Raw genomic sequence first — 13,830 nt, 5'->3', positions numbered from 1 at the left:
CTTCCGTCTTTAGGGACGTTTTCCCACCGCAAGAACAAGAGAATGCTCTGAACCTCTGTACGCTACTCCGCCCTCTTGGCAAGGCCATTAGATGAACGAGGGTGACTTCCTATGCCGGCTTCTTCGGCCTCCAATCTTGATGATTTGTATTCAGAATTTATGCTGTGGTGGGATTCGATCCCGGAACCGAGGACGTTTTTATTACTCATTAAATACGTTACTTCTACATCACGGGTGCCAATGCTGGCCAGTGTGCAAGCAGTTATTTGGCTTGGCACTGACTGATACAATTAGGGATATCGTGCCAAATTCTGTTCAATTGGCGCGTTAGACCATAACAATTCCGAACTGGTTGGAGATCCCTGCCCATAATGCTCCAGACATTCTTAATTTGAGACCTTGCTGTCCGAGACAGGGTTTGGCAATCACGAAGATATGTAGTAGAATCTCTCGCCGCGTGTGGGCGGCCATTATTTTGTTGAAATGTAAGCCCAGGATTGCTTTCCACGAAGGGCAACAAAACGGGGCGTAGATTATCGTCGACTGTGCTGCAAGAGTGCCGTGCATTACAACCAAAGGAAACATGAGATTTCCTGTGAGACCAAACTGCTGAGGTCATCTGTCCCTAGGCTTACACACTACTTAATCTAACTTAAACTAACTTATGCTAAGAACAACAAACACAACCATGCCCGAGGGAGGGCTCGAACCACCGACGGGGGGAACCGCTCGAACCGTGGAAAGGCGCCCAGACCGCGGGGCGACAACCAAAGGTGTGCTTCTACGAAAGGAAGTGGCAACCCAGATCATCACTCCTGAATGACGAGTCTTATGGCGAGCGGCATTCAGGTTAGTATCGCAGCGCTGTTTGGGACACCTCCAGACGTCCTGACCGGTAATCGGAGCTGAGTTCGAAGCACGACTCATCAACGAAAACAACTATATGCCAGTCAATAACATTCCAGGCCGACGACGTATCTGTTGACGCCCCGGACAGTAGTGGGATGCCAACATGACTGTCGTTCCCCATACGTTGCGACGTCCGAGAGTGATGGTCTGGGGTGGCATTTCATTTTGCAGCAAGACCTCCTCGGTTGTCGTCCGAGGCACTCTTGCCGCATAGCAGTACATCGACGTATTCAATGTCCCATTACGTTGCCGTTCGTGGCAAACCACCTGTGCTTACATTTCAGTTAGATAATGCTCGCCCACCAACGGGGAGGATTTTTACTGTTTGTCTTCGTGCTGCTACCTTAGCCAGCAGGGTAGCCAGATCTCTCCCCAATGGAGGAAGTTTCGGTGCGTTATGGTCAGGACCCTTCAAACAGGTGGTGATTTTAACTATGTAATGCACCAATGGACGTAATCTGACACCATATTTCATAGGACACATCCAACAATTCTAACAATCAATGCCAAACCGAATAACAACTTGCATACGGGCCAGAAGCGAACAAATGCGTTATTCGCTTGCTCAATTTGTGAAGCTGGTTCCGCTGTATAAATCATCCAGTTTTACTGAAATTATAATCATTTGTTTGTCTGTAAATATATCGTACATCACATCTACCGACTTACGTCCCAATCGGATAATTCCTCCGTGGTACCGTTTTTGTCGTAGAGTGTATTTGTATTCAACATCCCCTCGACACGTGTGGCTGAGAGGAACTTGTAGCCGGTGGCGAGAGGTAGAGAGAGGGGGCGCATGGGAAATGATTATAGTAGGTCTTCCTAAGAGGAATGATGGTCGACTCTCTTATTTCACCCGGGATCGAATTCAGTATAAGCTTATTCATTACTAGCAGACATCGATTTGTTCAGTTGCCACCACAGCTCCCAGCGTGAAGGCGTTTTGCGCTCACTTGTTCACAGGGCACGATCGATCTGCGATCAGGAGAGCCTTCCAGCAGAACTGCAGCACCTCGAGACAACATTTCGGAAAAATGGGTACAACCAGAAACAAATAAGACATGGACTCAGACAGACTGCGCCAAGAGAACAAGAAAAAGAAACAGAAGAACACAAGTCATTGGCGTGCATTCCGTTTGTGGGAAACACCGCAAGGAAAATCGGTAGAATCCTGGGGCAACACAATTTGAAATGTGTATTCCGACCCCCTGCAAAAACCTTGACTCCACTGGGTTCAGTGAAAGATGACGTAGGCCTTCGAAAACCAGGCGTTTATCATATTCCCTGTCAGTGCGGAAAATCACACATTGGGGAGACAGTCCGCACTGTAGGAGAGAGGTGCCGCGAACACAAGCGCCGTACCGAATTATGCCAGGCTCCTAAATCAGCCGTGGCTGACCATTGTTTAAAGACTGGCCATACTATAGACTATGAAAAAACAAAAATACTCTGTCAATCCTCCTACTTCTGGGACTCCGTTACTAGAGAGGCCATCGAAATCCGACTACAGGACGATCTAATCAATAAAGACAGCGGCCTTCAACTCAGTCAGGCTTGGAACCCTGCGCTCAGCCTGGAGAGAAAGGTGCGGTCCCAGAGATCGAGGACCGCCCCCGACGGCGGCAGCAGGGAGACTGCAGACCCCAATTCAGACCCAGGCGCCGCTTCCCCCACCACCTCCAGTAGCCGCCGCGCCGGCCGCGCCGAAAACACCAGGAGAGGAACCGTGGAGGGGGTAAGGGCTAGTATATACAGGGCGAGAGGAACTGTACAGCATTCGTCAGGAACCACCTGACGATGGCAGCGTGTATGTCTGCTGAAATATTGTGGAGAAATTACGACGCTACCCGATCGGATACCCGAGAACTGTTTAAATTGGAAATACACCGGAAAAACTTCAGATCGCATTTCTTTATTCACTTAGCGGTCCCTCGACGCGACGATACTTGGAACAAAATATAACTACTTATGTTGAACTTAAAGAGGCAATGCACATTTTTTCTTTTTTTCCCTTTTTAGAGTATTTTTTTAATTTGTAATTTAAGTTTTGTGAATATTAAAATGAGGCACAACTTGTGTCAGTCTCGTTATGTTTGAGTGAAATATCAGCAATGATAAACGGCAGTGTATCTTTGTACACGAGGTGGAGACTCTTGAGTCCGTCGTTGTTTTCGTCATTTCCGTGCTGCAGGTGGGCGTGCCGGCGCTGGGTTTCTCGGCCATCAACCTGACGCCGCCGCTGCTGCACGGGCACAACGAGTTCATCAGGGTGAGCACCCTCCTGCAGGGCATCCGCATCTTCCAGGAGCTGCTGCTCGAGCTCGCTAACGTCCCGTAGCACTCCCGCTCCGCACGAACGGCTCGCCTGCTGTGCAGGGAGATGCAGCGACAAATGTACCTCATTCACTATTAAATATACTTTCCACTGCAGAGTTCATCACGTTTCTTGGAATGTGTTCTTAGTTAAGCGTTTCATTTATAAGCGAAACAGTAAACTCGCTGAGATACGATGAAGGGAAAAGAACATTAAGAGCAGGTTTACTACCTTTGACCCGAAAAAAGCATGTTTCTCGGGTTGTGTTATAGATATCACTGTCAAATTTGGTCAAAATGTTTATTGATATTTCCTCTACAAATTCTAATTTTTTCGATCGGAAATGTCGAAGATCAGAGGCAGAAGTGCCGTCAGAACGGAACAAAATTTCTATGTAGAGCTCCACGCGCGGTATGTCACAGCTCAGCCGGCTCCTCTGAAATCAAAATTGAGTTGACTTTAGCGAAGTATATATAATTCTTTAGGAGTTGTACGTCGCTTAAGTTATTTGAACCATAGGAAACAAAATGGCGGCCATTTAAAAAAATAGGTTTTTTTCATCGATTTTTCGACTTTGTCGGTGAAGTAAAAATATTTATAGTTGATGGATCGGAATAAAAATGGTACAACTCCTAGATAAATTAGTTAGCTTCGCCGGAAACAAAGAATCATGCCAATTGGTTCAGTAGATTCGAAGTTACCATACCGTGCGATAAAAGAAAGTCATTTCGAGAAAAACGCGTTTGAAGTTTTGACTACCTATAAATGCAATATTATGCACCTTACGTTCAATATGCTATTCCGGGTCCATAAACTAGTCCTTCCTTTTCCTCAAAGAGGGCGTTCTGCTTGATCTGGGCCATCCTGCGCTGCTCCAAAGCCGGTGACAAGCGGTATTCGGCCGCTTGAATCCGGTGATCGTCCGAATGCTTGGCGAACTGCATCGAATAGAGTCCCAGGGTGACGTCCCTAGTTTGCATGGTCTTCAGGATTGCTGAATACCCTTCGTTGAAGCTGCTCAGTGCCAGGAAAGTCACAATCTCCTGAGTCTTCGCACCAGAATGCAAATGCTTGTGGTCTAACTTCCACACACACGCGTTCAAACTTTAATTTCAATTTCCTGTGTTTCCTCCCAAGCTCCGGTACAATAACTTGTCCTCCGAAAGGCCCTCGTAGATCGGATGAATCACTTTTTGAACTTCTTTGGAGAGCGGCTGGTCGTGTTGATATTCGTCCAGATGTCCGGCAGCCTCTGCAATGCGCCACTTGCACCAGTACCGGACAATTTTGGTGTTTTGGGTGGTCATCCTTCGAACAGTTGTGGGAATACGTTGCCCACATTGCCTTCTTCATATGTTCCACCTAATTTGAATGCCGTCGGATTTCCAAACCGTAGTACGTCGTAAGCTTCTTGATCACTTTATCAGTTTTAGTCATGGGCAAGCGCACAGAATAAATTTTCGCGGCTACAAACTCGAAAGTCCCGAAAAAAACTGGTGCGTGAAAAAGGCCGATTTCAGGCCGGTACATTTTTTTGTTCAACCGAGAATAACAAACATTTCCGTTCTGTATTCGGAAAAACCGTTTCAGGGGTGCAATCTAAACACTTTTATGGATCCAAAAATTCAATTAAAATCGATTTTTTTAACCAAAAGATACTAAACCTCCCCTTAAATAAAAGAAAGACTTGCTAGGCTCGATTCAGGCACGGCTGTAACGTCATTGGCTAGTGAGTTAACAGGTCTCGATCTAATACCTCCGTCGCTTGACATTGCATCCGAGTTTTTAAAATAGCGATATTTCCTGTTGGTGGACTCTCGGTGATTGCTCTGATCCTGGGCAAAGTAGAGGAAGAACAAATCGAAATCATTCATAACGGAAGTTCACCTATGAGGCACAGCAAAAGCGGACAACAAAATAAGGTGTGCGGCCGAAATGCCAGTGGAAGAAATTTTATTTGCGAGGCTGCATGCCCGAAATTTAATGGACTCAAAAATAGGGATTTGTAAGATATGTAGACTGAACAACAAATGAGGAACTTCTGAATAGAACTGAGCAAAAAAGTATGGCTCAACTTGACTGAAAGCAGGGACCGGTTAATAGGACACATCATGAGGCATCAAGGGATTGTCAGTTTGGTAATGGAAGAAAGTGTGGTGGGTAAAAATTGTGGAGGAAGACCAACGCTTAAAAGCTCTGAGCAGATTCAAATGATCGCAAATTGCGGCAGCTATGGAGAAATGAAGAAGAGTCTTGCAAAGAAACCACTAGCATGGATACCTGCAGCATATCAATCTTCGTATTGAAGACTACAATAACAGGAACAACAACAAAGAGGTACAACGAACTGGCGGACGGTAGAGCTAAGTTTTATAAATACTACAGAATGTCAGAAAGTTGTTTCATCTTGCTATTGACGGAATTGGAAGTTAAACAGGAAAAGAAAGGCACACACGCTGCAGAAAAGCTATCATACAAAGACAACGCTTCGCCATTTGTTTTAGGTAAGTGCATAATCTTCTTTGTTCCTTGAAATACATGCAAAAGGTATTCGAAATAAATGGTTCTAGCTCCGTCATAAGTTGCATTGAGATGTATATTTTTTATTGCTTGATGGTGACTAATTTGGGACACCTGTACACCTGTGTCCATTTTCAAACCATTCTGCTGTATGTGTGACAAATACAGGCAGCAGCCCATGTACAGTCATTAGAGACATAGAGTTCTCGAATGTGTGGTGCGTTTTGTTGTTGTTAAGTCGGCCTCATACCACTTCGATCACTGCAGGGGCAGATTCTGTACATGGGCTATCGCCTATATTTGTCTCACTTATAGCACGAATGGTTTGAAAAGGGACACAGGCGTCGGAAACTAGTCACTATCAAGAAATAAAAAATATCCTTCTCAATGCAACTTATGACGGAACTACAACTATTTCTTTCCATTATCAGACAAGTTACGAACCTATTTTTCTCCTGCAGCATACTGCAAGCTCGCAAAAAATATTCGTTTCCTTTTTGGTACTACGACTCAAAAATTTATTCTTAACGGTAAATGCCGTCAGGCTCTTCTGGGACAAGTAGATTACATAATCATAGCCACTTTATTCCACAAGTTATACAGTGTAAGTACGAGTCTATGCTATTACGTTGCTTAGTAAGCAGATGTCCGAAAGGAGGTGGCACACAACAAAGTTTACGTTTTCAAGGAACGAACGCAGTGACGGATTTATCTGTGCACGAGAAATATACGTTGAATATGTTAACTCTAATGCTGAGCTTCATTTTTGGTAATGAAACATCTAAACATGAAGAAATGTTAAGTTCGAACAATACTACTTAACACATGCGAAAAGTACAAGCACATATAAACACCAATTTCGTGCCGTTTGCTTTTACACGCCAGTTTTTCTCTAGATGGAACACTTGATATCTACGTTCATGATTTTCTGGCCTGAACAAATCGTAAACTGCGGGATTCTTGCACACTGTCTCACTAACTCATAATACGAAATGAAAAATCATTAAACTTGGACACCCTATGAGTTGCACGACCGAGAAATTAAAATACGGTCTGCAAAGAATCTGACAATCACGACGCGATCACGGCTACAGCATTGTTGGCGCCAGTACAGTAAGTGCAAATACATGGATTCATGTAGTGTGAATGTTTTTAACCCGCCTTTGTCCACGTGGGAGCGTGCAACACCGTTGCTTACGCCGGGTCTGTCCGGACCCAACTCAGTTTTTGGCTCCGGGGTTGCGTAATCTCATCGGACCGACGTCAAACATATACAATAAATTCAGCAGTGCCTACGAGTATACCCTTCAAATTTCAACCCTCAGGAAGAAAAATTGTAGGTTGTAGCACTGAAAGAAGCATTCAGTCATCCCAGTAAACCAATAATGTAAGAAACTGTTCGGAAGTTGGTACACTGTTGAATTACAACACCGAAACTGGTAACTATCTTATCGACACCAGGGACAGATATAAACTTACGCGAACAATGAGTATGAGAACAGCCTCACTTCTCGTGTAAGTAGCGGTACCTACAGAACTTCACATATTTTCATCGCAAATTCAGACGCGAGGCATCAGTTTCGGAAATTTCTAGAAAATCTCCATCAGAAACGAATTACAATCAATCAACTATATTGACTACGGAAATAAAATGTAGAAAATGTATAACCTCGAATTATTTTATTGACGTCAGAAATAAATACAAACTCAAACACACTTTGAATAAAACGGGCATGTTTTTAGAAATTGCCTTTTCAGATATGAAGCAAAACCAACTTGTACTGCTGACAATACCAAAATCAGTCTTAGAAAAGTAATTAAACTTAAGCAGTCAATAAACTGTGAAAATAGAAACAAACTAATATTGCAAACCTCCATCCCAGAATCAGTCTTCTCCGGTTTGTGAATCCGCAGGATCACACATCAAACATGGTCGACTTAGTTTTTCATGTTTCTTGCAAGTTGCAAAGTTACATTTGGTGCATTTGTTGTTGGATTTATCATCCTTTTTTCTATTGCATCTCATTTGGTTTAGGAGTGGCGTATCCAGAGACAGAGCGATTGGTGTCCTCCTTAGGTACAAGAACCGTTCATTAGAGACTTAGGGCTCTCCTAAACTTCACTTCAGTCTGCATTCGCTTCATATGAGGTTCAGTCAAGCTCTGAAAGTTTTTTCAAAGAATCGGTCGAGACGATTTACCTGCAGCTGAGGTGAATAAAACCCCGCTGTTTATTCCTATCATATGGAGTATTCCACAAACATATGGCTCTGGCCAACATCAACAGTACCTCTTTACCGTGCAAAAGTGACAAATTCTGTCGGTACAATCAACACCTCCTTTCGTCAAATTATAGAACAGAACAACAACAAGGGGTTCTTGTATCAGAATGTATGGTTCCTGAACCATGCACCGTGGATAAAAATAATACTTGCTTGTTCTTCCTTTCAGAGAAAGAGGTGAGCAATTTGTCGGGTTGGTAAACAAATCTTGATGTATAGGATCTAATCTTTCACTGTGAGCCATCAATGAGGTATTTCTCTTTTGCTTTGCAGCATGGTGCCAACAAAAGAAAGTTTACTTTCAGTTAGCTTCTCATCCAATTCGTACTATGCAAACCAGTTGTCGGCTATTACATTGTGACTTATATTTCGGTATTTTGTATATCTTCACATAGCTGGATGACGTAGCATGTTGGCAAATAAGGGAGCCTTCCCTCTGAATTATATTTTTACCTACGTATGGTATCCCACGGCAAAAATAAAATGTGGGTGCGTCGCAAAGTGACACAATCTTCGCTCTATATTTATCGGGGCTTTAAGGGATATACATTTTGAAGGGACATTTCCGTCTGAAACAAAGAATAGTTTCATCGACAGTCAGTACTTGGAAGGGGCAGAATATTTCCAACAGTTTGCGTTGAAAGTGTCCCACACTACACGAATGGGCGCTAATTTATCATTTCTCCTTCTCTCGTCGCATGTTCTTGCATTAGAATCGAATCTTAAATGTGAAAGTAGGGATCTGAATAGGTTTTCGGACATCACACACCCGCAAAACGAGAGATCAAATTTTCTATAATAAATACCATCGAGATTCACATTACAGTTCTTGGTAGCCTCACAAAAAAAGACAAATCCAATAAGAGATTTCATTTCTATGCCGTCAGTGGTTCCATTGTACCTCTCTAACTTCGGTGCCAAAGCCAATCTCTTACTGATTTCTTCATTAGTGCGATGCACAATTTTCTGAGTAATGTCTTCTCTCACGAATAATACAACGAATAAGGAAGGTGTTTAGCCTGTTTGGACAGCTCCTTTTCCCCCAGGAAGGTGAGTAATAATATTTCCTCTGGCAGCTCCGGTTGTACAATTTCTAATGACAGCGTCGTCCAAATTGTCTCTCCATTCTTCCCTCAAACGAATTCTCCGTCTTCACAGTCATCTAAATATAGCTGTAGCAGTGGGTTTTCAGTGTCTTTAGGAGCAACGAAGAACTTGTCGGCCAAACAGTACGCACTGTGGAGCAACGCTGGACGGAACACGACAGGTGCTTACGCCCACGCTATCCAGAAAAATCAGCCGTGACAGAACACGCCTTAGAAAATGGACACCGAATTCTATTCGACGAAACACCTGTCGTTATTAAGACGAAGGGATTTTGGGACAGTGTCATAAAAGAATCTATTGAAATAAAAGCCTCTAAAAACACCATCAACAAGGACGGCGGTTTGCAGCTCAGCACAGCCTGGGACTCGGCCATCATGAGGTTAAAATCGGGGCGACGGAACCGGATTTAAAACATTACCACTTATGGCGAGGAAGAGAGCACTAGTGATGTCACAACCATCAGTACGGTTATATAACGACGCAGCCACGGCGACACAGCAGTCATTCTTAATTCTTACCACTTGACAATGACTGAGGAGAGCTCGGTCGAAAGCTCGTGGGACCACCTGGCGCGGCTGGAAGCCCGAGAAAATTTTATTAATTCATATCGCCGCGAAACCATGCATTCATACAAGAGTTCATAATTTATTCATTTTCTTTGCTAGCCTCAAGTTCAGTTATTTTGCCATCCATGGCACTGACTTCGGCGCCACTAACAGCGCTTACATATGACCAATATTCTTTTTAGATTTTGTGAGAGATCTTCCGATAATATACTGCTGCATTAATCACTGAAGATCCATGCATTGCCCTCTTACAGCCAAACGTATTTCATTCAGCATTTATCTGTCTACAGCCCCGTGTTTTGTTTTACACCTATTACGCAGTAGTCCGTTTCTTTACATCACGAATTATTCTATTAGATTCATATCTCTTCAGTGGACTGTCAATTCAAATATTCAGATGTGTGTGAAATCTTATGGGACTTAACTGCTAAGGTCATCAATCCCTAAGCTTACACACTACTTAACCTAAATTATCCTAAGGAAAAACACATACATCCATGCCCGAGGGAGAACTCGAACCTCCGCCGGGACCAGCCGCACAGTCCGGCGACTGTCAATTATGATTTTAAACTTCAGCCATAGTTCTCCCACACGCTACTGTGCAAAGCTAAATGTTTCTAGTTCCGCAGTGAGATATGATTCTATCGCCTCGTTGTCTAGTTCGCTGAACATATAGATCTTTCAATTTCATTTAGTTGTCTCACGGTAACTAATATCAGTTTCAAAATGAACGTCCACCAACTGGCCAGATCTGTTGTGGAGTTAGGTAACATGTTTCGGCTAACAGTGATTCCGTAACAGTACTTTCGATACTTTTGAGAGATAATCGAGGGATATTATATTACTTACGTACATAACAAGTGAAAGTGTTTTATGGTGAAATATAAGTTCAGTGTTGCTGCAGAAAAGTATATGTATTGCCTGAGAAGAACGTGGTAGGTCTGTTTGTTTACGCTGAACTTCTGTTCAAATGGTTCAAATGGCTCTGAGCACTATGGGACTCAACATCTTAGGTCATAAGTCCCCTAGAACTTAGAACTACTTAAACCTAACTAACCTAAGGACATCACACACACCCATGCCCGAGGCAGGATTCGAACCTGCGACCGTAGCAGTCCCGCGGTGAACTTTTGTACTCAGACGTAAATAGCTATCGGCCCGCAGCGTGTCACGCTCACTAAATGTGGCAGGCGAACGACTGATGGCTGGGTCGGTGGCTCTGCTGAGTTATTCAAAGGACAATGGACTCACTCTACATCTGTGCTCGATTAGTTCCAAGGCGACGCCAAAACTGCTCTTGCACACGAAAGCAGTGTACTGCGGAATTTCTTTGCCTACAGGCTGGAATACACAATATTGTTCGAAGAGACGATAATAGACTGCTAATGATTTCACAGAAAACATTTAAATGTCAAGATGCAGGCTAGCGCTTTCAGTGAACTGCATTGGTTTTAGAATTATTTTATGTCCAATGTCACGTCACATTTCTAAACTAAAATTCATAAATAGTTCACCCTTCCGCCGCTTTACAACTGTCAATTTTTTCACGGACGGAACTATGTTCCCTAGAAAGGATTTTGATCCCTACAGAATGAAGCAACTAGTTTTATCATCTCACATTTATTTTAACTTTTTCAAAATGTTAGTGAAGCCTTCCCACACTGTTCAACAGTCACAAGCTTTATGTAACGTGATCACTTACATATCTTTGTTGTATTATTGTCCATCATGGAGAAGACATCAAAATTGTTTTTTTCTCTTTTCAATTCAGAATAACTGCTGATCAGAAAAATTGGTCATGTGTCCAATAAAAAAAGTACTATAAAGCACTATAAAAAATAGAAACAGGATGTTTTCAACTGGTTTTAAGGACGTAAATTTATAACTCAAAGTTACACACATTTGGTCAACAAAGCACTGCTCGTCAGAGACATGAAGTGACGTAGAGTCCGCATCTACGTCAATACGCAACGGTACGTCAATACGAGTAGTATGGGTATGAGCATCCTGAAACACTTTCTTTACATCTGATATGACGTAACGACGTCATCAGCATTATCAGTGACGTCATACATAATGTTATTAAGACGTTGAACTGAAGACATCGCCAGAGATGTCATCATCCTTATCAGTGGAAAGCCGCATCCCTCCTTATATACTTCTAGTCAGGCTGTAGTATTAGCTACGAAATAGCCAATGAGAAATTCAAGATGGCGAAAATAGCCCAGACGTGTTAGCAGGAAAGTAAAAACCACGTCATAATCCCCAGTTAGCAGCGAATCACAATGGAGTACTCCTTATCGCCACACAATCAGGCCCCAATATTAAACATTTAAAATCTCAGACATTGCCTAATTTTTATAATGGGAAATTGAAAGTCTCTCCTTTTACCTCATGCCAATCCTAGTGCTTTAAAAAAAATGAAACAACCAATGAAAAATAGAAGATGACGGAAACAGTTCATTTGTTAGGAAATTAAATGTTCGCCATATCTCCAACCAATCTCAGTGAAGTGTTCTAAATTTACAAACAAAATGGAAACAGATGAATTGTGCGTTAATGCCCTCAACCCCATCCCTTTTTTTTCAAACAGTCAGAGTGCAGAATCTAAAGAATGCGTAAATATGGTGCCACATGCGTGGTAAAAATTATGTAACCTCCATTTGAAAGCCTAAGATATTAATTATTTCTGGACTACAGGTGCTTTCAAGTGACATTATTCATGCACAGAGCAACTGCGTTATTTATACACCCTTCATCTTTTCTTTCCAACCAATAGGGTGTAATATTACACGGATGCATAAAAATGACACCAAGCAAATGTTATTTACATAAAATTCCGTAAAAGCTCACTCTATAATATACCATCTCTCTCTCCCACCTCGTCCAACCACAACCTAGAATTTCAGCCTCCATTAAGTTGGGCTGCGCTCCAAAGTATCTGAACGACATGAATTATTGACCACAAATTATGTCACAGACCTCTCCTCTATCCCGGAACCAGAACCAAGTATTGCTATTACAATGTAGTACCATCTTCGCTGCACTAATATGTATATGAAATATTTATTAAAAATACGTCAAAGTATCTGAACTGCCTAAAACGTCGAAAAATGTATTAAACATACGTCAAATTAACTGAACTGCCTAAAATATCGAAAATGTTGTCAACTTTCTTTGCATTAATGTCTTCCAAAAGATAGTTTATGGACTGCCTCGCCATTCACATCAGAATATTTCATTCTAATCTATATTTCATTCGCTATGGAACATTGGAATGGCTATATAACATATTCTCTGTAAATAATAAAAACCCACATTTGCTTATAAAACACAAATAATCAATTAAGGAACGATAAGTGGCAAAAATCAATTTCACATGAAATACCATAGAGTAAACCCTGAAAACGAGAAATAGAAACAACTGCTGCTTCATATTCTATCTGCTTACTGTCATGAAAAGATGGCTCACCTGTTAAAGGGTGCCATACGTTTGACCTCTGTACCATAAGTTACTCTTACTGTCATCTGTCAGTACTGACAGATATGTTCAAAGGTCGATCTGTGGACCACATTTTGTTTAATACACAACAGAAATTTTGTGCAATTTTTTTTCATATTTTTGATGCCACAGTATTCCAAAAGTCCGCTAACTACCGCCAGTGACTTAAAGAGGCTTGTCTTTACATCGATTACCACAATGTTATGTTTAATCAAGTTATTTTTCGTTTAAAAACATGATTGTGACCTGTAAATTATGTTTCAGCAGAGAGAGGAGAGTGAAGGTAATGTATCACCAGGAAAATATAATTGATCAAAATTATTGTAAATGATTGGGGACCTAGTTTAGGTCAAGTACAATACAAGCTTACAAGGCATAAATTAACTGTTTTATCTCAGCTATGATGATTGTCAAAATGTCTAACATACACGAGAATACGTAATGTTTTACGTTGCAACACTATCAAAGTTCATAAAGTGTATTGAGTATGATAATGAGTACTCTGTAATCACCTAACACTTCACTTTAGTCACCAATCCAATGTAAGGGGGGAAGGCGACGATCATGCGTGACAAGAACAAGTAAAACCGATGGCAAGTGTTACAAAAGGCTGCTGCAATCGGATCTGTGG

General features: G+C 42.1%; 1 protein-coding gene across 1 annotated transcript in view; it reads left to right on the top strand.

Moving 5' to 3' along the window:
• The window catches only part of LOC126092169 (aminoacylase-1-like), a 97,721-nt gene extending 94,388 nt beyond the window's left edge, over nucleotides 1-3,333 (top strand). Inside the window, exon 8 of the mRNA XM_049907644.1 lies at nucleotides 3,101-3,333. Within this exon, the coding sequence (XP_049763601.1) occupies nucleotides 3,101-3,247 (147 nt within the window). The 3' untranslated portion in view covers nucleotides 3,248-3,333. The remainder of the gene's footprint in view (nucleotides 1-3,100) is intronic.
• The last annotated feature ends 10,497 nt before the right edge of the window (nucleotides 3,334-13,830 follow it).

This window comes from Schistocerca cancellata, chromosome 7, assembly GCF_023864275.1.
Source record: "Schistocerca cancellata isolate TAMUIC-IGC-003103 chromosome 7, iqSchCanc2.1, whole genome shotgun sequence".
In the NCBI taxonomy this organism is placed as follows: Eukaryota; Metazoa; Arthropoda; class Insecta; order Orthoptera; family Acrididae; genus Schistocerca; species Schistocerca cancellata.
Note: the sequence above shows the minus strand (reverse complement) of the source record. Positions and strands in the feature narration are given on the sequence as shown.